Source organism: Labrus mixtus, chromosome 13, assembly GCF_963584025.1.
Source record: "Labrus mixtus chromosome 13, fLabMix1.1, whole genome shotgun sequence".
Lineage (NCBI taxonomy): Eukaryota > Metazoa > Chordata > Actinopteri > Labriformes > Labridae > Labrus > Labrus mixtus.
In genome coordinates, this window is record NC_083624.1 from 25,973,383 (window position 1) to 25,994,794 (window position 21,412).

Consider the following 21,412-nt stretch of genomic DNA (forward strand, 5'->3'; position numbering starts at 1 on the left):
ATATTAACACAACATGTTTGGAAAATGAGTCACAGAGGCGTGCGTAGAAAGAAAGCCTTTTTTTGCTAGCGAGCGGGGCAGATACGATCAGAGTGCTGCTTATGCTCCTCAGCGTGGTAAACAGGATGGTGCTGAGGATCAGTCAGAGCTGACTTTATGGTTTATGAAAGCTGAGCTACTTATGTTAACAGGCTTTTTGAAGATTATAGTTGTGGTAAACATACATGTCAAGAGAGAGACAGTGATAAAGTGGAGCCCAAACACAGAGAGCAATTACCGCCGCGCCTTCAGAAGATAGTTAACCTGCACCTGTTTGAAGGATGAGAGGGGAGAAAAATGGAAATGGGTGCGGAGAAAAGTTCATGTCGTCTTATCGGTTCTAGTTGTGTCCCCTCAGTACGTAGCAGGGTGTAGTCAATAAGAATTGATTTTGTTTGTCCCCCTGAGCTCTCTCTGCACTTTATAGCTGCAGCTGGGAATGTGGACGCTGTTTTATCCACACTGAGGTCAAAACCCACCCTCACCAGCACATCTCACTTTCCCCCCTTCTTGTCCCCCTCCCTCTGCTCTTAAACTTCTTCCCACATGTCCATCCACAAGGCTTGCTGCCACCAGGTGCTGCTCCACAAACCCCAACACCACCACTAGCAACACAAACCACAACCACCAAAGCAGCAGCCACATCACCATATCAGCATGCATCTGCTCGACAAATGTTCCAACCCTCTTCATGTTCTCTAGACAAATACGCTCCCACCCCTCTCGCTGTCTCTCTGCCATTTGATTGATCCGTCTGTATCGCAGCGTCTCGAGCGGATGCCTTCAGTTTTTAGGCAAATTACAGGCTCGACGTAGCGGCAGCAGAGATTTGGAAGGGATAGGAAAGACTCAACTTAACGGAAGGAGTTGCCTCTGTCTGACGCTACCTACGTAATCCTCTTAATGTCAGTGGGAGTAGTTAACAGGATGTACTTCCAAACTACTCATCATCACAATTCCAGCAGAATAATCTCCTCAGACATAAAATCAAGGTGGAAAATGATGCTCCAAGTTCTCTGTAATTTTGCACATATGGATTGACTCATTTGATGTAGTTAAGAAAAGTTTTTGCAAACACAAAACCTTATTCTTTTTTTATATTTTAGCATATTTGATCTCATAAAACTACTAAGGATTCCACTAAGATTAATGCCATCCATTTGCATATTTCATCTATTTTTCACCTGGTTGTCCTCCTCCCTACTTAGGTAGTGGTTACATCCCGTGAGGTCACAATTATGAATTACCTTTATTATGTCTCTGACAAATGATGGACTTCCACAAAGTTCAGGGATTTTCTTTTCTTCACACAAACATTTCTCTCGGAGACAAAGTTCCAAAAATCTGCTGTCAGGAGAAATGATTGATTTCAGTGTGAAAAATTGGTTGTAAGTAACAACATCCGTTGCCTGCATTAGTGAAAACAGATGCAGGAACTACTTTTTTCAGCATTATCTGCAGGACATGACCAGTTTTCCCTGATAATTCAAAGCACATGAGTGACTATTTGAGTATGATGTCCAAAATGATGAGAGCAGTAATAAATCTCAGGAAAGTTCTGGAAATCCTCTTCAGCTTCAGATATCTGTTTGGAGTCTTTGTTTGCAACTGAGGACTAATGCCTGTGTTAATATGAACAAATGCATGTGTGTGTGTTTATATACCCATGCATGTGTGTGTGTGTGTGTGTGTGTGTGTGTGTGTGTGTGTGTGTGTGTGTGTGTGTGTGTGTGTGTGTGTGTGTGTGTGTGTGTGTGTGTGTGTGTGTGTGTGTGTGTGTGTGCGTGCGTGCGTGCGTGCGTGCGTGCGTGCGTGCGTGCGTGCGTGCGTGCGTGCGTGCGTGCGTGCGTGCGTGCATGCGTGCATGTGTGTGTGCATGAGGAGGCGGTTGTGAGGTAAAGAGAGCGGTCTGGGTTGCACATGCCTCATTTAGACATCAAAGGCCTCTGCTGATGATTTTTCCTTATAATCCATGCCTTTTGGTGCCTCTGCTCCCTCCATCTGAATAAACAAAGCCCGAGTGGTTCTCTGTGGTCTGGGAAAAGTCAGGTGATTGCAGCACGTGATTCAGGAAGGAAATCGATACATCTTTAATTTATTCCACTAAAATCCCTTTTTAGCAGCTCTTTAATGTTGTTTTCTGAGGAGCACTCTGGATTTCAAGGGATTTCAAAGCGGTATTTAGAGATGTAATACGAGTCATCTGCTGCTCTTTGAAAATGAAAGAAACACCTATCTCAAAAAGAACTTCAGTCCGTTTTATCTCGAGAAGCAAACATGTACAATATGTAAGTCTCACACCATGAAGAGCAAACTCTGCTTGGCTCCCTTTTGATACAGAGGAATCAATATTGTATGAATCGCACCGCCTCTGTATTCCCAGTGGACCATTATGCCTTCCCACCCCAAACAGCAGACATTACCCTCCATCATTTAGCGAACCCCCCAGTGAGAGCCACTGTCTGACCCTTTTCCAGCTCTCCCTGCCCATGTCCGAGCCGCACTTTCCTGCTAGAAGCCAGTTTGGCAGCCTCCCGGCCTGTAATATATCTGCAGGAGCAGCATTCCTCTGGGGCTGGCCTGGATCAAATGGCAGTGATTTCCCAAACAGAGGCACTGAGATGGGAGGCCTGACCCATCCTCTGATCTGCTGCTCGCTCTAACCGCTGCAGGTCAAAGTGGATAAATGGTGATGCTCAACCCCTGTGTGTCATGTTTTAGGCTCCTGATCTGCAGCTGGGTATCCAGCAGCAGGAAAACATGAGATTTTTCTCAACCAGTACTGCATTTTGATTAAAAATTAAATATTTTGTGGTTTTTTGTCAGAGCGTCAACTGTCATCCTAGTGGCTCAATGAGATTCTTGTCAGGCACATTTTTGTTTTGAGCTAAATGCAAATGTTAGCATGCTAACATTTTGATGTTTGGCTGCTTATACAGTTATGTCTGCCATGTTCTAAATCTTAGCTTAGCATGCACCATGCTAATATCTGCTTATTAGAGCTCAACAGAAGATGCAACTGATGAGGAAATCTTGCTTTGCAAAAACGAGTTGTGAACAATCTGTACCACGCTGAATACTCACTGAGAAGTTACTCACCGTGTTCAGGTATCAACTTTGTTTTGTACTACCTTCTACACTGAATTTTGGGATACTTTGAGTCTTAATATAGTCAGTATATAAACTACATATTCAAAATGAGCTATTAAAGTGGAGTGGTAGCGGCCTATATAGTGAGAAGTCAGTGATTTCAGACTCAGCCCTCTTTCTTCTTTTTGGAGAACTCACAGGTTTAAGTTTTATTGGATGAAATTTGTCAACACAGTTAGTTGGAATCTAAACGACAGTAATTTAATTTTGTAAAAATTGGCATATCGATATATAAACCCAGAAACAGATCTTGTCTCTAGTGTACTCTGTAGTCTACACTGAATGCAGTAAAGAGTCAGCAATCACTAATTTATACTTGTGAAGTTGCTTCCTTATTTTTCCGATAAATTAAACAAACAATATGATTCAATGTTGTAACTCCATTCAAGGGCGTTCGGCTCTATTGTGTGTGATTGAGTGCTTTGATGCATTTTCAGGGGAATTAAAGACATTGTTTGCACAGCATTTTGTGCATCATTAGCAGAACCCCGTCCTACATACAGACATTTTTTAGTACAATGAAAGGTGCAAATATTTTTTATTAGTACTGGATTATCTCATTTTTTACCACATTAAGTCATGAAGCTGCGCTGTATTCCTTAGCAAGCCAACAACAATGTACAATTTAAATGATGCTATGTTTACACACGACAGTTTTTATTCACAGTTAAATTCCTCAGTACATGAGATCCATCCAAATACTCTCAACATAATCAGGGGTGACAAGGATTCATAGTGGACGGTTTGCACCTCTGAGGCACAGAGAGATAAGATTCACGGTAAAAGTTCCTTAATATCTCAGACCTGACAGGAACTTTCTGGGCATTTACCAAGTGTGACTTTAGTAAACCTGTGCTGGTTTGAATAACATCAAGAAAGCCGAGGAAGGATGATGGAGGGGTGGAAATAGGGCTGTGTGTGTGTGTGTGTGTGTGTTGGGGCGGGGGGGGGGGGTGCTCTTTGATGTATAGGATTGAGATGTGATGAGGTCTGTTCAAAGTGAGTACAAAGTAGTGTTAAGATGGAAAAAGCAAATGCAGCTTTAGTCAGGGTAGAGAAGCCGAGGTAGCAAGAGATGATGAAGAAATGTCCTGTCTCACCCCGAACGTAGGCAAAGAAGATGAAACGTTATCTGACATTAAATATAGATGCTTCCTTGTAAAGGTGTCTCAGCTTTAAAAACCCACTTTTGAGTCCTATAAATTTTGAAACCCTGTGTGTGCTCTAGTACAAGAACATAAAAAGCCTTCATATTGTCTTATGTTTGAATATTCAGGTAACAGTCACACATCTCATTATCTTTATTAAGTCATCAATAACTTTTCATTTTTTATCAAGTGCAATAAATAATTCATTCTGTTTTGGAAAAATCAGGGTAAACATCTTTGCTGTCTGCCACAGATTCTGTCATCTGCTGGAGGAGCGGCAGCAGAGAAATAACTTTCAGAATTCAATGTGGAAACGAAACATGAATGTGTTCTTACTATGTTTAACAGATTAGTCAACGTTTACATTTATGTCACAATAGAAAGATGGAGGAGATGGAGGGCAATGTGGAAAGTGTTGACTCTGTGTTTGATTTTTCATTTGACCCCTGTTCATGTCCGTCTGGTAGAAATATAGTTCTTCCAGGACGGCTAATCGCTACCTTTTACTTTAAAGAGTCAAGAAATCGCTACAATCCATTAAATTTTTTTGAAAATGCCGATCTTTTGCTTTTTTGTGTGGAGAACTTGATGAGACGATAGATACCACTCACATGTCTCAACATGAAATGTGAACATGAAACCAGCAGTGTTTTAGCTTAGCTTAGCATGTGCCTAGAGACTGGGAAATGGCTAACCTCATTGTGTCTAAAGACAAAATTAACACAAACCATCATCTCAAAATATCACTATTACTAAAATGACAACTACAATATATTTGGGTTTTTTTTAACCAAGATATAATGTGCTTATTTGTTATCCCTAAACTGTAACTTTAAAGGCTTAATATGTGGTTTTTCACACTTAAATATAATATAAATCAAGTATATCCTTCTGAAAATAACTCTGTGAGTCATGACTGTCTACAATGGGTGTAACACCCGAGTCCCACTGTCTGTGATGTTTTCAGAGTTTTCAGAGTCCTATCTTCACTTTGTTTACATCGCCAGGACGGCGGCTGACTCCTCCCCTCGCGAATAAAAGTTGTTTAATTGAGGGACTAGAGAAAAGAAGAATAACATACTGTACTCACTGCTTAACTGTGTTTCTAGATCACGCTCATTTCAGGTAAATTTACATGCAGTGTGAAGATACGAGCATAATAAAGATCGCTAGCATTAGCATGCTAACACAACAATGCAGCGCGAGTTGTTTTGGTTTCATGCTGGTGCTCAAGGGCGACATCTGCTGGATCAAAAAAAATCACATATAAAGCCTTTAATGTTTTATCTTTGGCCAGAGGCAGGCTAGCTGTTTCTCTCCTGTTTCTGTCTTTATGCTTTGAGCTTAGTGAACCTGGAGCTGGCTGTATGTTGATATTTAAATACGATATAATATAGTGGAGTTGATCTTTTCTAAAATTGTTATGAGCATTTATGTAACAATGAAAACAATAACACTTGTGTGACTAGCAGCTAACTCCATTTGACATCAGTTTAGAGCTTCCTCTGCTCATTTCAGTTGCAATACATTAGAAACAATACCATTTGAACCCGATCTTGTTTATTGGCAGTTTATAAGTAATAAATAAACAATGCTCTGTTTGGATTATCTCAGCTAAAATATGATGAATAGGAAAATCAACTATTTTTACATTCCTTTTTTTTAGGCAATGTCAGTAAATCGTAGCAACTTACTTTTATCTCAGGAGGTGGAGGTGCTTTTGAAATGAGGAGGTGTTTTTGGTCTGAAACTAACAGAACAACGTTTATAATTGGTGGATAATGTCCCAGCTATCCTGGTTTATTTTTACTGGTTCTTGATTGTTTATGTGTAAAAGAAGAGCTTGTTCTGAAGTTTTTAAAAAGAGTTCAGATCTATGAGAGTTTTGGTGAAACAGGGAAGTAAATTCTTAAGTAGACTGAAATGTATTGAACCTCACATCGTTGTAACTATTTAGAAAACTGAGCTGAAGTCTGTTGTGCACCTGTGAGGAGAGGAAGATTTCAGATTTGCTTCATATGTGCATAATTTATGTAATGGCAAACTGTTATTGAGTCAGCTGATTGATGGAGTTACATAATCTTAATCCAAAGCCAAAGTAAATTTAAAGTGTTTCTGCCACTTTGTCACACGAGGGTGTGGATTTTAGAAGAAGTCGAGTGCAGAGAGTGTTTACTGCCGCTGTCATCGCCGACAGTATCATGTTGGTGACTGTTGTTTTGCTCGCTTGGATCACTGCCCTGCTTTTCCTCTGTTTCAGGTCCAGTGATGAAGCTGCAGCAGAGAACTCATCGCCGGCGGGGCCAGCAGCCCAAGCTGCTCAACAGCCCTGAAGACAGCCTCTACTACAACCAGCTAAATGTGAGTTCAAAGTGCCGATAAAGGCCTTTGTCTGACTTTGGTTACACATGATAATACAATTAAACCTACCTGTGCCAGACCCTGGAGCCCCACCCCCACGCTTCTCTGCCTCTTGTCTTGAACATGTGCTTATGCTCTTTATCTGTTGCTTTCATGTCAGGATGTCTGCCTTCACGGTGAATAATTGATGTGGTTTATCAAAGCTGAGCAAGATGCATGCTTCATCAGACTCACTTGAGCCCTTTGATCAGAAAAAATTATGCTGTGACTTCTGATATTATCAGCATCTGCTCGCATTCAACACAAAATCACTTTGAATTAAAAATTAATGACTCTCTGCTCATCTTTTGACTGTGTGCTCTTGGCCCTCTCCTCAGAGAACTCTGGATTACCAGGGGAGCAAGAGGAAGCCGAGAAAACTTGGGTAAATAACTGCTTTCCTACTTACAGCTGCTCTAAACAGAGCAGGCCCTTTGTGGAATAGGAGAATCCAGAAATGGAGTTGTTTTCTTACAATGTAAATGGAGGGCTGGAAATAACAGGCTTTTTATGAGCACTTGCTCTGCGTCATTAGAGAGGGGGGTTACATATAAAGGCTTTGTCAGCATGCTAATTTTAATTGTTCAAGGTCTATTTGTACTATACATGACAGCAGGCTTCAGATAGAAGTGCTTAAGAAAACGCCTCACTGCTGTATGTGCAAATATTGTTTTTATCCTAAAAGTCTTCCCATCAAGCCTACTCTGCATCCCAGTTTACTTCTCACTCGTCTTCTCTCCCATCCCAGTCAAATCAAAGTGCTGGATGGAGAAGATGAGTACTATAAATTACTGTCGACTGTGGACTCCCTCCCCGAGGAAGACTACGCCGCCGCCACCACCCCTCCCACCCGTTCTAGTGGGCCTCTCGTCAGTCAGAGCTGAGCCTTACAACCATGTCAAGCGGTAAGACAGACGCAGCAGACATGCAGACAGACACTCCAAAGAACATGCTCTAGTGTTGGATGTGCTGTGTGGAGTGAGCTGCAGCAGTGCCGAATAAGCGACCTGTAAGGAGATAGCCTGAGCCCTTAGAAAGTATCAAGAGGAGCAACTTTCACATCTGACATTATTACAACCTTTTTATATAAGCATACTGTATATAATATATGATTCATGTTTAAGATGTCTCATCCTACACCTATCCAACACGGCCTCTGAATATATCACAAACAAAAACAATGTTGTGATTTTGCAGGGATGTAATTCCTGCACTAATTAACACATTAATATTCAGCTTACAAACTGCTGAGAATTTTTTTTACAGATGTTGCATTAATAAATAAAATGACAATACCACAAAGAACACATGAACATGCTGTGTGGTGACGGAGGAGGTTTCATTGATACAAATATTTTGAGAAATCACAATAACACACAAAAGGCTGAGCACCCATTGGTAGTTTGGATTTTGAGGCATCAGATGAAATATGTAACAGTTATTATGACACTTATAATCTATTTTTTTAACTCATTATTTGATTGATTGATTGTTCTCTCCATGAATTTATTTTAATAATAATAACAAAAAACAAGACAACACAATTGTCCCAAATTCCACCTAAATCAATTCACAATGCTATGAACTCAAGAAATCAAAGAAACCATTTCATCTTAAGAAGCTTAAAGCAGCAGATATTTGGTGTTTGAGTCTTATTAATGACAATGATAACATTTAGCCGCTTCAATTAAAATGATGATTGAATATTTTCTCCCTGCCGACTACTCTTTTATAGTTTCCACATTGCTCCACCGTTTCTTAGAGGCCCCTCGTCTCACAGGCTTCTCATGTGTTCAGAAACATCTCCCTACTTTTCAACATTATGTCGTATTGTCTGGGAAGGATCCAGAGACAAATCCTTCTGAAAGCCCAAACTCTCGGTGCGAGTTCTCCCTGAGCGAGCCGCCTGTAGTTAGAGGGGCTTTGTGCTGTCTGAGAGCTGGAATCACCACACATAGCCTCACTTTGAATTTCACCCTAAATACAGGAATTTTCTTTTAAGATGTGAAGTGTCGGAAATGCAGGGCTGGCGAGTTGATTTGTAGAGCTTCTTTTTTTTTTTTTCTTTTCAATTTGCATATCATTTACTGCATCTCCCTTTGTTGACACCCGAGGGCCCGAGAGGAGATTTTGATCTTAATAGGAAGAGTAGGGTGGTATGACTGAGGAACTCATCCTCCTTATACTCAGCGGGGAAAACATTAGAGCTCTGCCTCGATAGCGAGACTGACTTCACTTAGGTTCAGGTTCACAGAGATCCTGGTGGGTTTAAAGAGGCCCAAAGAGCTCATCAAATCGCACAGTTTAGGACTGTGGGGGTCAGACTGAGGGCCAGACTTAAAAGACCGACTGCTCATCTCAACATCACCGGTTTTATGAGTTAATCTGACTATTTTAATCATCTGTAATATAAGACATGTGTTTAGATGCCTTCCTTTAAGTTTGATGTAATTAAAACAAAGCGTAAGAGACATTCGAGATCTGGTCTCAAGTGCACCGCTTTTGTCTCCTGACAGCTCTGTGGTTTTTACTCCAACCATACAGATCCTGTTTGTAGTGCTGAGAAGCCACAAGGCTTGTTGTGGTAGCATGGTTAATAAAAGTTGTATTAATACTCCCATGAAGGGATACAGGAGGATTCTAGCCTCTTCAAGTCGCATTCTAACAATTACAAAACCCCATTACAAGAAAAGGTCCATAACATTGTTGAAATTTAATTGAACCTACAAGTGTACGCCAGAAACAATTACTACTAAGTACAGAATACACAAAGCAGTCCTAGTCTTTGTAACTTTACTATCCACACAGTATTTGATTTTTCTCACAAGTGCATGGATGTGTAAACAGTATTTAATGTTTCACCTAGTGAACATGAAGCTAACCCCAACTTTAATCTGCAAAGATACAAGTTACTACAGTTGTACGTTGTAAAAAGAACAATATTTGCTTCTGAGTCACAGTGAACTGAAGTTATAAAGTGTTGCAGAAAATGGAAAATAAAAATTGTGGGAAGTTAAAATACCACCAAAAAATCCACGCAAACATCTACAAGGAAAGCATTTTTTCAGTTACATGTGAAAACAATACGTTTAGAAAATTGTGCCTAGGTAAAAAAAATGTTTTTCATGTAAATACATCAAAGTTTATTTGATCCCGATTATCTGTGGCTGCTTTTTCTCAAAAGCAAAGTAGGAATCAGTTGTTACCATGCTGGAATCAGCTTGCATGATTAGGCTGCAACTCTAAAGTAAAGTCCTATTTTTTCAATGTATTGTCATATTGAACTCTGCAGAAAAAAAAGAGTAATAGAGCAGACCGGTGGCAGTATTATAATGTGGTGTCACAGTTAGTTCAGAAGCATTTCACCTCCGGTCGTAGCCACAGAGCCTGCAATAATTAAAATCCTGGTTGTGCATTACTCCCTTGCTGGGATAGTTGGCTCCTCTGAAGAGCCGTCTGAAATAGGTCACCCCAGCACCCTGTAGTGCATCTTAAAAGTACACTGAATCAATTAAGTGTGATCATGCTCCCTTGATTATTTTGGCCCTGTTTTTAACCACGGAGAGGAATTTCAAATAGGCTCGCTAGTTTGAATAACAACGTTGGACTGTGGTGACAAATGGTTCCAGAGTGGGTGTTTCTTCCCCTGTTTTTCTCTCTGCCAAATTAACTCCCTGGCTGATTGCCTGCGTTAGCATATGAGAGGAGGTGAGCGGAGGTGTGTACATAATTGCCTTGGTTAGCTGATTATGTGTTGCAAAAGGCAAATGTTATGAAATCCTGTCGTCATGAATGAACTCGAGCTTCTTGTGTTTGTTGAACTCCTGGTCGTCTCACAGGTCGGAGGGCTGGATGCTCGGGGACAGACCCGAGTGTCAGGTCTGTGTTGGAGGCCTGACACCTGTGTTTTCTTTGATATGTCTTCATAAACCCAGCTCCCTCTTGTTTTTCCTCATTAACGCTGACAACATCTGGTGCAGCATGAGGACTGCTTTAATGTGGCTAACTGTTACTGCTGGTGTTATTCTTGCCATTTTAGCTATTTGCCTCATGCACAGCACTTTCATGGCAGCACCCAAACACTATTATCAAAAAGTTTTAAAAACCAGCCTCATGAAAATCACCAGAGCTGCAGCCTTATAACAAATGATGAAAAGCTTTTATTTTCCAAAGCAACATACTTACCTTTTCACCTAATAGTGATGTCTCACTTCAAAGAGCGAGCACGATTAGGCCGACATTGTCCTGTTTCTATATCCTCAGAGTTCAAAGAGAAGGTTTGAATACCTGTATTTTATGTGAAGCCTTTTCAAATACTGTTTTAATGCAGTTTACGTGCTTCAAGAATCACAGTTGTGTCAGTTTTCCAACACGGTGGGAATGTACCACTATGTTTGATTGCACACTACAGCTTAAGAGGGAAAGAATTCATTCCAAGGCTTGTTTTCTAACAGATTTTGTTCCCACCAGCCTCAAGTGACGGGACAAACCCAAATCTAGAGGAGCTACAAAATTAGCATTGTGATTCACTTCGCTGGCTAACGATTGGTGCCAAAGAAAGAGCGACATACATGAGCATCACCCAGATGTCAGAAGTGTGTTGAGGGCTCTGAGTTAAAGGACATTCCCTAAAGACGGCGTTAATAAAGAAACTGGTGGAGCGGGCGAGGGACAGAGAGAGAGTAAGAGGCACAGAGGAAGGAGGAGATAAAAGAGTCTGTTGAGTACACACATCAAAGGTCTCTTAATGACAAGGGATGCCATTAGGGTTACAGTGGCTTTTGTTTCAGCTTCCTCACACCTGCAGTTTGTTGAGGGCGTTCTATATGCACTGTTTTGTTGTTAACATTTGCATGAATGTAAAATGCATGCATGAGGAGATAAGAGTTTGTTCCCAGATACTGGCCAAAAAGATTTAGGTCAGAACTACAGCTTCCTCTTCATTTGCAAAACAGAGATGTGGAGGAAAAAGGTAGAAAGGCCTTTACATGGAACAATAGTGACAGTATGGGAAAGCTGTTATCCTATACAACATTTATTAACTTTAAAGTTTTCTGGATGCCTCCGGTGCTGGAATGGGACTTGGACAAATCAGAGCGTGAAATTGTGATTAGCCTCTCTCAGTTTGTAGACGGAGCGGGGCACCAGCAGTCTTGGCATGGCCAAAGGTGTAACCTGTATTGTTTTTGCCCGGGTGCTGCTTTGCCCAGATGGAGGGACCAGCTGCCGTTGAATAAACGCTGGACGGGTAACAGTGTGAGCATTACCACGGCCTTGTTTCAGTTTGGATGTGTTATGGAAAGCTTTTCTTTTTGCCACTGCCAGGAGGAACTGTGACGTTTCACCTGGTGTTAGACCGGAAAACCTTTTGTTTTAAGTCAGAGTAAAGTAATGTCTGGTGGATCATTTCAGTATTGTATTGTCCCTTAGTGTCTCCACACTCCTTGATTTTCCCACTTTTTTGATGGAACTTATTTCTTTTATACATTTTTCAGTTGTTTTTTTTTTTTTTTTAACAAATTCATCTAGGAACAATGTCTTCTCAGACAAATGTAATGGGATCTATTGTATAGGTGTGTGATAGCCTATAGTATTTCTGTTTAAATTGATATGGCACTTATTGCATTAAGAAAGTTAAGATAAATATCTCCATACAATGAATCCTTCTTTTATCAGTTATTGATTTTCTCTACTGAGCATATTTTAAAAATATTTTTACGAACTTGAAATATATATCAACCTAAGATCTCATTACACTGTTGGATATTTTTTTTTATGTTAAAAAATATTACAAACCTTGAAATTAAAACGAGCATTTTGCAAATATTGAATGACTTTCCATTTCCTCCGGTTGCTGTGTTTTGAGCTAAGAGCCAACACCTTGTTTTGAACAGTTGGACTGTTTGTGTGTGCCAGTAGTTCAAATTTCCCCAAATTACATCATTTTGTACCAAAAGTTGTAAGAAGCATGAAGCAGCGCTTGCTTAAGTGCTCTGGAGAAATAACACCTGGAAAGTAGTCAATAAAGTTCTGGGTTTTTTTTCGTTTTGAATGTTATTGAAATTAAAATCTTAAAGCACCTGTCCTTAGAAGCTTAGACAATCTGAGCGTTTAGAGATCGTTGTACTCATGGCATTTCTGTATGTTTGAGAATTGGAGATGGGGGTCTTTCTGATGTAATTTGTCCTGGGAGAGCACTGCTTGTACATCATCGTAGAAGGGGAGATTTGTGGACTCTTTGGGGCTGGATTATTGCAGTCAGGGTGGGCTGAGGGAAGGTAAAGTGACCTGTCCCGCCCTACCTGACCCCCAGGCCAACCCTGCACATTGCCAAGGCTTTGCTCTTTGCTCTTGAATATGCAGAGACCCCCAGCTTCATAGGCTCAGAACAGAGGGGGGGGGGGGGGGGAGTTGTATCACATTGCAGGGAAAATTAGTGAGACCAAAGTTAGAGTTTCTGTGTGTTGGGGGCTGCGAACAATGGCAGCTTTCTGTCAGACAGCAACTTCAAAGGTCTGCTGAGTGACTGCTCTGAGTTATACTTTGTTGTAGATCACTGAGGAAATTCACAGATGTTTTCTCATACGAGACACCATTATAGCGGCTCAAGTACCCAGTAGCCTCGAGCGTCTTTCCCTCTCTCCCCCCCCCTCCCCTCTCTCTCTCTCTCCCACACACTCACACTCTCACTCTCACACTTGCACCCTCATCCCCTCCTCCCCTCTCACCCTCATCCCCGACGCTCTGATATCTCTCGTATGAGACAGATGTGGAACCTGTTTTCTCGCGTACTGTCCAGAGAGCATTGAAAGTTAAAAAGGGGTTCATGTTGTGACTCTGTCAAATGTGCAGGCCTCGCTGTCAGAGAGATCAAAATGTGAACATCACAATCAGCTCCAGCGCCTCAGTTCCATTTGTGGTCAATACAAAACGTTGTAAACCATCCAACTTTACTGATCTGATAAGTGACCAATGATTGTGAAGAGTATTTTACTGCTGTATGAATGTGATCAGAGGTCTTCTCTCTCCGATGCAGATTGCCTTCTCCAACTTTGAACCGGACCCAAACCAAAAGGAACTCACATCCACATCTATTGTACATTTTTATTTATTGCTAGTAAACTGCCGTTTTATATGACTTAAATAAATCTGTTTTAACAAGTGACTTCTGACTCTTGGTGTATCATTTTTCTCATTCCTTCACTTCTTATTCCTTTTCATGTCTTTAAAAAAATATGAAATAATTAGAAGAATATAATTTACCTACAACAACAGCATCACGGCTTCATAAAGGTGAGTCTGTTTGGATTTGTTCCAAAGTTTTCTATTTTTTCCAATTTCTAAACATGATTATAAAGATCTGTCTTTTGTTCAGTCAATGTGCTCTACAGATATAATAATAAATATTCTTTATTGTTTCAGACCGGCTTTACTTGCACACTTTAATAAAAAGTATTGCACAATATGAAATGAATAAGCTTTGAATGAAGCATTTTTGTCTCAGGTAACCTCAGAAATGACAGTCACCTGTCAAAATGTTTTCTTCCATTTAAAGTCAGGAAAGTTCATTTGTGTCTGATCTAAATAGAAATATGAGAGTGGCAATAAACTGATGTGTGGTTTTGCCTTGACTTTTATATGCGGAAACTAAAGAAAAACCTTCAGCTTTAATTTCCTGCCTTTTACAGTCACAAATTGTGTGATTTTTCTTTCCTATAACTCAGGAGTGAATCTACTTTCTTAGATGTTCACAGCTTCATACATGCCTCCACCTGGTTACAGTATTTCTGATCGACCCTCTGCTGCTTAAAGCTTTAAAGTCCTGTATGTAATACACGGATGGTACAGTCTGATTCCATGTTCAAACCTTTGAGTGTACAGGTAGAAAACGGTTGCAGTGGGGGTTTCTCCCAGTTAATTTTCCCATCAAATGCCGCAGGAAAAAAAAAAAATCTTTTAGCCAAAACCAGTGCTGAAGTGACCCTGTGAGGTATGGCCAAAAGACGGTAGAGGTTTGGAGCAAGTAAATTACCTCAGGGATTGGACATTGTGTCGAGCCCACAGTCATGAATTTCTTACAAACTATATCAAAGTCCTGCTCAGCCAAATCCATCCCTCAGCTTGAGTCCCATTGAGATGCATTAAAATGTAAGAAGTTGCTTTTGGGGCTGAACCGAGTATCTCAAAGGAAGATATCAATAATTTTGTAACGCTGATGGTTCACAAAATTCATGCGGTTGTCATATATGGCTGAAATTTTTCCCTTGCATAGCATGACAGCCTACATGTAAAGCTGGTTTATGAGAAAATCCACCCTAAATCAGAATTAACGTCTACTGTTTTCAATATCCACACACGGCTGCTGCTGTTCCCGATCGAAAAAAAAAGAATTCTGAATCTGAGGTGGATTCTCACTTTAACAGTCGTCTGCTTTGACAGTGAGCAGATTACAACATTTGACATTTATCTGACATTTAAACCTGGAAGAAAAAAACTAGCTGACAGATTTTTCTCTGCACAAATATAAACTTTTGGAGAATATAGTAATCAAATGTTTACTGAGTTGGCAGGTGATAGAGTTTGTTACACCTAGTTAACTGATTTTAGTACGTTTTCACCTTTTCTGAGAGTTTTAAGAAGGCATCATTTATAGACAATCTATGAGGGGTAACAAGCGTTATACATGTTCAGTAAATCCTTCACTGATGTCTTATGACTTAGTTATTAAGACACTATCGTGTTGCCTTTATATTTAGCTGTTTATTCTGTTTGAGTAGTAAAAGCCTTTTATTAAGACTGATCAACATGCTGCACACTTGAATGTTGAGTAGTGAGAGAGAGAAACCCTGGAGTGTGTATGAATATTTCACTTCCATTTGTAACTGAATAATTACTCAAATAGAAAGGATAAACAGCAGTTAAAGGAATATTTCACATCCTGGCAACCCAAAACTTGTTCCCACTGATCTATAAACCATTTGTTCACTTTATTATTCTCTTTTCACCTGCTTTCAGATCCTTTTTCTGTCAAGATCCTTCGAAACCAAATTTCTGAAATTAAATAATGTACACTAATGCTGTGCAATCTTAAAGCAGTAATTATCAGTTTCAGATGTTTAAATGAATCCATTTCTGAACGCTTTTCTTTTATAAGAACTTGTTTTCTGTTGCCAGGTTGTGACAAAAGTCCTTTGGGAAGGTGTTGATCATTTCTGATGGTAATAAATGTGAGAATAATAAACTTAACAGACTCTAAGTTAGTCTGTCATGTTTTAAAACACATCAAGTTTGAAGTGTTGTCATAAATCATGTTTTTAATATTTTTTAAGAACCTTACTGATGATAAAAGAATATGAAAATCATGACTCTTGACTTGTCCTGAACCTTATAGACATTAAATTCTGCCTTGTTATTTTAAAGGAGGGTATAGCCTTCCTTAGCATTCTTTAACAACTTTGGAACTTTAAACTTTCTAAGTATTAGTGATTAGTTAACATGTAAATGAATTGTGATTTGTTTATAAAGAGGGCCCTAACGTACCTTGTTTCAAAACAAACTTCCACCCACGCCTTCAGAGGTTGCAGACATGTGACTTCTCTAAGATGATTTTCCAACAGAAGCGTGTAGGTGTAACTTATTAAAGAGCTACTCAGACGTACACACACACTCTCTTCTCTAAGCAACAGATTAAACACAACAATGCTCATGATTCAAAGTAGCAGCCATGCTGTTTACTGCACACATTTAGAAGGAATACATTTCATCTCCCACTGCTACCATAACTTGATGTAAACAAGGTTAATCTCCACTCTTTTTCTCCCCTCAGTCTACAGTGTGACTACACCACTCCTGTAGCCAGTTTTGTAGTTTAACATGGCTCCAGTTCAGCCCAGCAGGACTCCCCCTTTCCCTCATGACTGTGTGTAAAGCCGTGGGAGAGGACTGGGAACATTAATCCCTTCAAAGGAACAGATCTAATTCAAAATCTGCCGCTCCAAACTAGTTGAGAGGACAGTGATTGTTTCTGCAGGGAAGCCAGATAAAGATCAGAGGGTTGATATTGAAAACTGCAACTTCCATTTCAGCAGCCCTGCTGCAAAACTTTGGATATTATCTTGTAAAAAAAACAAAAAAACTCCATACTTTTGTTTTCATGTTCTGAAACCAAAAGGACTATTAATGATATTTTACACTAGTTTATCCTTTGTTTTAGAGTCCACTTGCATAGTTAATACCTCTGTTTCATTAGGTTGCTTTAGTGCTTGAGTGCCTGTGATTTATTCTGATGGTAACTTCATCCCCCTAGATGTATTGACAAGTTTATAAAAAATCTTAATTGAGACATCACCATTTGCATGTGCTGCTTCTGTCACCTAAACAGAGGTTTCCCTTTTGTGTCATGTTAAGTAACATGTCTTTAATTTGAATTAGCTATTGGGAATTTACCCTCAGGCTCTAGAAGCTTACAGTTTCTGATGCTCAACAAAGAGGGGAGAAAATGGGGAGTAAGGTTGGGATAAAACAAATGAGTGAAGAAGAAATAGTTATTTAAATAATTCAGAGAGGGCATAATTAAGTGTTTAATGCTGTGTTGTAGTTCAAAGGGACAACAAAGACATTTTAATTCGAATTAGAAATGTAAAACAGACGCAGATTGTGCAGAGATGAGAACTTTGTGTTGAGTCACTTGATTTTGGTCTCTTTCCTCCATCATACAGTCTGTTGGAGATCTCCAGCGATAACAATGTCACATTGTCACATAGGGTTCTGCTACAAATCCTTAATTACAAAAAGAGGATCAGATGACTACAGCATCCAATACCGGGGTCTCCAGGCGGCATGGGGGTCTTTGATCAAGAAAATCCAATTATTTGTGTATATACATTTCCCACATAGTGATTACTTCATTAATTGTCCCGCCTTTATCTCCTCCCTTCCCATCCCCCCTAATAATCAGCTCCTTTATCCAGACCAACAAACACACCATAGGAGCTTTGTGGATTCAAAGGATTTGCTTTCCCCTCTCAAAGAGCCGCTATTCTTTGATGATTGGGCAGCGGCAAACTTCAAAGTAATAAATCTTATTTCTGACTGGCTGGCGGCCCACCAAAGTCCTTATCAAATTCTAAGAAGTGATCCCTCACTCTTCAGATAGAGCAAGGAGATCTCAGAGAGAGGAGGCACCGAGGAGTGAAGGAAGAGCTGCTCGACGCGATATTTTTACTGCGAATGTTCACATTTATCTGAATTAGCGTTGTTATTCTGTATTTCATCGAGAGGGAGGAGGACGTTTACCATGGCAGCAGTGGCTGTACTGCGGAATGAAACACTCCAGGCTTTTCTCCAGGTTTGTGCGCAAGTTTCTGTTTACTTTATACGACTTTAATAACTTGTAAAGTCACTCATCCGAGGCTATTTACAAAGTCTGGGATACGAGACTGAAAGATAAAAAAAAAAAAAAGAAAAGAAAGTGGCACTACTTTGATGGTCCAGTGTCATATAATTTAATTACTAACGCTAATTATTCGCGTTGTTAATGACTTCTTCTGCAACATAATGCCAACTTTATGTCACCACATCTCCACTCACGCTACAGGGTCGATTTAGAGCAGATTCAATTCAAACTATTTAGACAAACCATTGTTTTATTATTATTTCCTCGCGTGTTTACGTGTGTTTTCTCACTTCATTAAAGTTGGTTAAATAAAGATTCTAGCTCTAAAATGTATGTTTCGGTTATCCAGGATCGCACTCCGAACTCTTCTCCAGAGAACTGTAAGCACTCTCCGCTGGCTCTCCTGGCTGCCACTTGTAACCGGATCGGGCATCACCACGGATCCAACCCCACAGATTTCCTCCAGGTTCCTTACGACCCGACCCTGGGCTCCCCATCGCGCTTATTTCACCCGTGGACTAACGAGGGAAACCATCAGAGCAGCTTGGCCAGCAACTCTACTTTCGGACTATCCTCAAAGCCCCAGCTGTCTGCGCACATCCAGAGCTCGTTCAGCTCGCACCACGAACTACCCCTCACCCCTCCGGCGGACCCCTCGTACCCCTATGACTTCTCCCCCGTGAAGATGTTACCTTGCTCCATGCAGTCTCTGCAGTCCACCTGCCCTCCCACTTACGTCCCCGCTGTCAGTTACGCAGCGCCAACTCCCATCCCTCCCGCGATGCCAACTTTTGTCACAGGACACTCCGGCCTTGTGCACCACCAGCAGCAGAGACAGTTGTCCCCAAACCCTGGAGAGGATATCCCGTGGTGGAGCCTTCAGCAGGGGAACCATGTCACCCACTCTACGTCCCTTGGTCATCATCGCTTCCAGCTGCAGAGGGGCTTGGTTCTGGGACATACGGACTTTGCGCAATACCAAACGCAGATCGCGGCTCTGCTGCACACAAAGTCCCCCCTCGCCACTGCGCGACGGTGCAGGAGGTGCAGGTGTCCGAACTGCCAGTCCTCCACGTCCAGCGACGAGCCTGGCAAGAAGAAGCAGCACATTTGTCACATACCGGGCTGCGGGAAAGTTTATGGGAAAACTTCTCACCTCAAAGCGCACCTGAGGTGGCACTCTGGGGAGCGGCCGTTTGTGTGCAACTGGCTCTTCTGTGGGAAGAGCTTCACCAGGTCGGACGAGCTGCAGAGACACCTGAGGACTCACACTGGGGAGAAGCGCTTTGTATGCCCAGACTGCTGCAAGAGGTTCATGAGGAGTGACCACTTGGCAAAACATGTGAAAACTCACCAGAACAAAAAAAGCAAGTGCCACGACAAGACACTCGACCACGTGAAAAGGGAGGACACGAGGAATATGTTGTAACACACCTTGTTGTCGTTTTAACAGTAGATATCACATTAGTGCAATACAGTCAGTCCTACATTAGTGCACAGTGAGCTGCGTTTTCTTCCTTTACTGTTCAGTTTGTTGGTTTATTTCACACCCTGACAATAGTTTCTAACATTGCTGGTCTGTGTAGCACATTTGTGTATATATAGGTATAAAACGTTTCATAAGTTCATTTGGGACCATGGAGAAGTTATAGCTCATAAGTTTGAATTCACTGTCTATATCATATCAAGGAGACAAGTTTTCAACTTGTGTTTTGGTCATTGTCTTCGGTGGAAGATTTCGCTCCCCTGTAAATTCTATTTAATAGCTTTTGTTGAATGAAAGTGTCCGTTTTTTGCTCCATATGGGGTGTTTTAAAGCATGCTCTTGAAAAGATCTGCTATTGTTGATATGACCCAAATACTGTGTGAGAATAAAGATTATAACATTTTCCTCAAGTCAGAGAAAAATCATTTGATATCATTCAGTTGTTTGATTGTTGAGACAATCAGGTCTGAGGTCACAAATATCACTTTTAAGTATAAAGATGGCACGCATCCTGTCGTGTAAATTGTTGTCAAAGTTTTAGAGATAAATACAGTTAATCTATTCCACACTGTTTTGTCAAGTGACATTGAGGAGGGGGAAACTACATTTTAGTTTCCATCTGTCGGTGAAATTCAAAAATGAGTAATTCACCTCAAATTGAACCTTGTTTGATTTTATTTTGGCTCGAACAAAAATGATCAAATTTATTTTGGTTCTTTTTTTTGGCGGTCTTCTCTACTGCAGTCGTTGTTATCATAACAAAAATCAAATTTAAGAAGTGAAGAAATGTCTGAATGTCCTGAATTGTCATGACAATTATTTAAAAAATCTCCACAGAAATATTACTACATATACATGCAATGTTTTAAAAAAAAATAACTACAGTAGTGGAGTAAAGCTATGCAGGCACTGAATTTTGTCGGCCACCTTAATGAAAAACTGACATAAAGCGAGTAAGAGAATTCTCTTTAAGGTGCCAGCATTTTTAAAGAACATCAGATTTAACTACTTTTATATATTTACATAACTAGGCCAATTGAAAAAGATGGTTTGTTGAAAATGTGCACCTTTTAATGAATAAATAAAATAAAGAGACAAATATCAAGTGGGTTTGAAAATATAACAGTGGATGTTAGTTTCAGGTTCAGTTTAAGAATGCTTACAGAATGTGTTAATGCAGGTTTTTCCTGTTTGTTTTGTGCCAAAGTCTCAGATTTTAATATCCCCTCTGAGGACTCTGCAGTGATGTCGAGGGTCTAGAAACATGAACATCACTCTCTGTGAGACAGGGTGTGCAGCAGGTGGACCGTAATGTCTCACCTGTTAGACTGAGATTTCATGGAGAAGCTGAAGACAGAGACGTCTTTGGATCACATTCACTAAGAACTCTTTATTTTGGACAGCTGAGTTTAGAAATAACTTCAACAACAAAGCAAACTGACATCTACATTGATCATCATGTACTACTGATCACTTCTCTGACACTCAACGTGCAGTCAAATGACTTCCTGCTCACTACTTTATCTTGTTTTCCTCAAACATTTCACATCATGACTACAACTGACTTTCTGGGAATAAAACCCTTCTGAATCTTAAAGTAACTCATCAATAAAGAGAATTAACTAACTTTTCAGCATCCAATCAATCTGACCTAATATACAACGATACAAACATCAGATTTAGGATTTCAGTTTCAGAGAGAAACATTCCCTCTTCTGTTAGTGACACAGTTGTCTGGATGTCTTAAGAAGAATCACTGAAGATGTCAGCATGAAGAGAACGGCTTGATGCTCT

The 21,412-nt window shown here is 40.4% G+C and overlaps 2 protein-coding genes across 8 annotated transcripts in view; both read left to right on the forward strand.

Moving 5' to 3' along the window:
• myo3b (myosin IIIB) overlaps positions 1-13,902 on the forward strand; it is a 69,816-nt gene extending 55,914 nt beyond the window's left edge. For all 7 annotated transcript variants that reach the window (XM_061054424.1, XM_061054425.1, XM_061054426.1 and 4 more), the window contains 4 exons: positions 6,598-6,698; positions 7,076-7,122; positions 7,486-7,642; positions 13,774-13,902. In XM_061054424.1, coding sequence (XP_060910407.1) covers positions 6,598-6,698; positions 7,076-7,122; positions 7,486-7,621 — 284 coding nt within the window. In that variant the 3' untranslated portion in view covers positions 7,622-7,642; positions 13,774-13,902. The remainder of the gene's footprint in view (positions 1-6,597; positions 6,699-7,075; positions 7,123-7,485; positions 7,643-13,773) is intronic.
• Positions 13,903-17,695: 3,793 nt separating this feature from the next.
• Positions 17,696-20,028, forward strand: sp5a (Sp5 transcription factor a). Its single transcript, XM_061054432.1, has 2 exons — positions 17,696-18,084; positions 18,482-20,028. Exons 1-2 carry the CDS (start codon positions 18,034-18,036, stop codon positions 19,559-19,561), a joined length of 1,131 nt encoding a protein of 376 aa, XP_060910415.1. The 5' UTR covers positions 17,696-18,033; the 3' UTR covers positions 19,562-20,028.
• Positions 20,029-21,412: the final 1,384 nt, after the last annotated feature.

What these genes read in the sequence shown, in the direction of transcription:
- sp5a (XM_061054432.1), top strand. Translation starts at nt 18,034, where the DNA reads ATGGCAGCAGTGGCTGTACTGCGGAATGAAACACTCCAGGCTTTTCTC. An exon ending in CACTCCAGGCTTTTCTCCAG is followed by an intron (nt 18,085 to 18,481) that starts GTTTGTGCGCAA and finishes TCGGTTATCCAG; the next exon opens with GATCGCACTCCGAACTCTTC.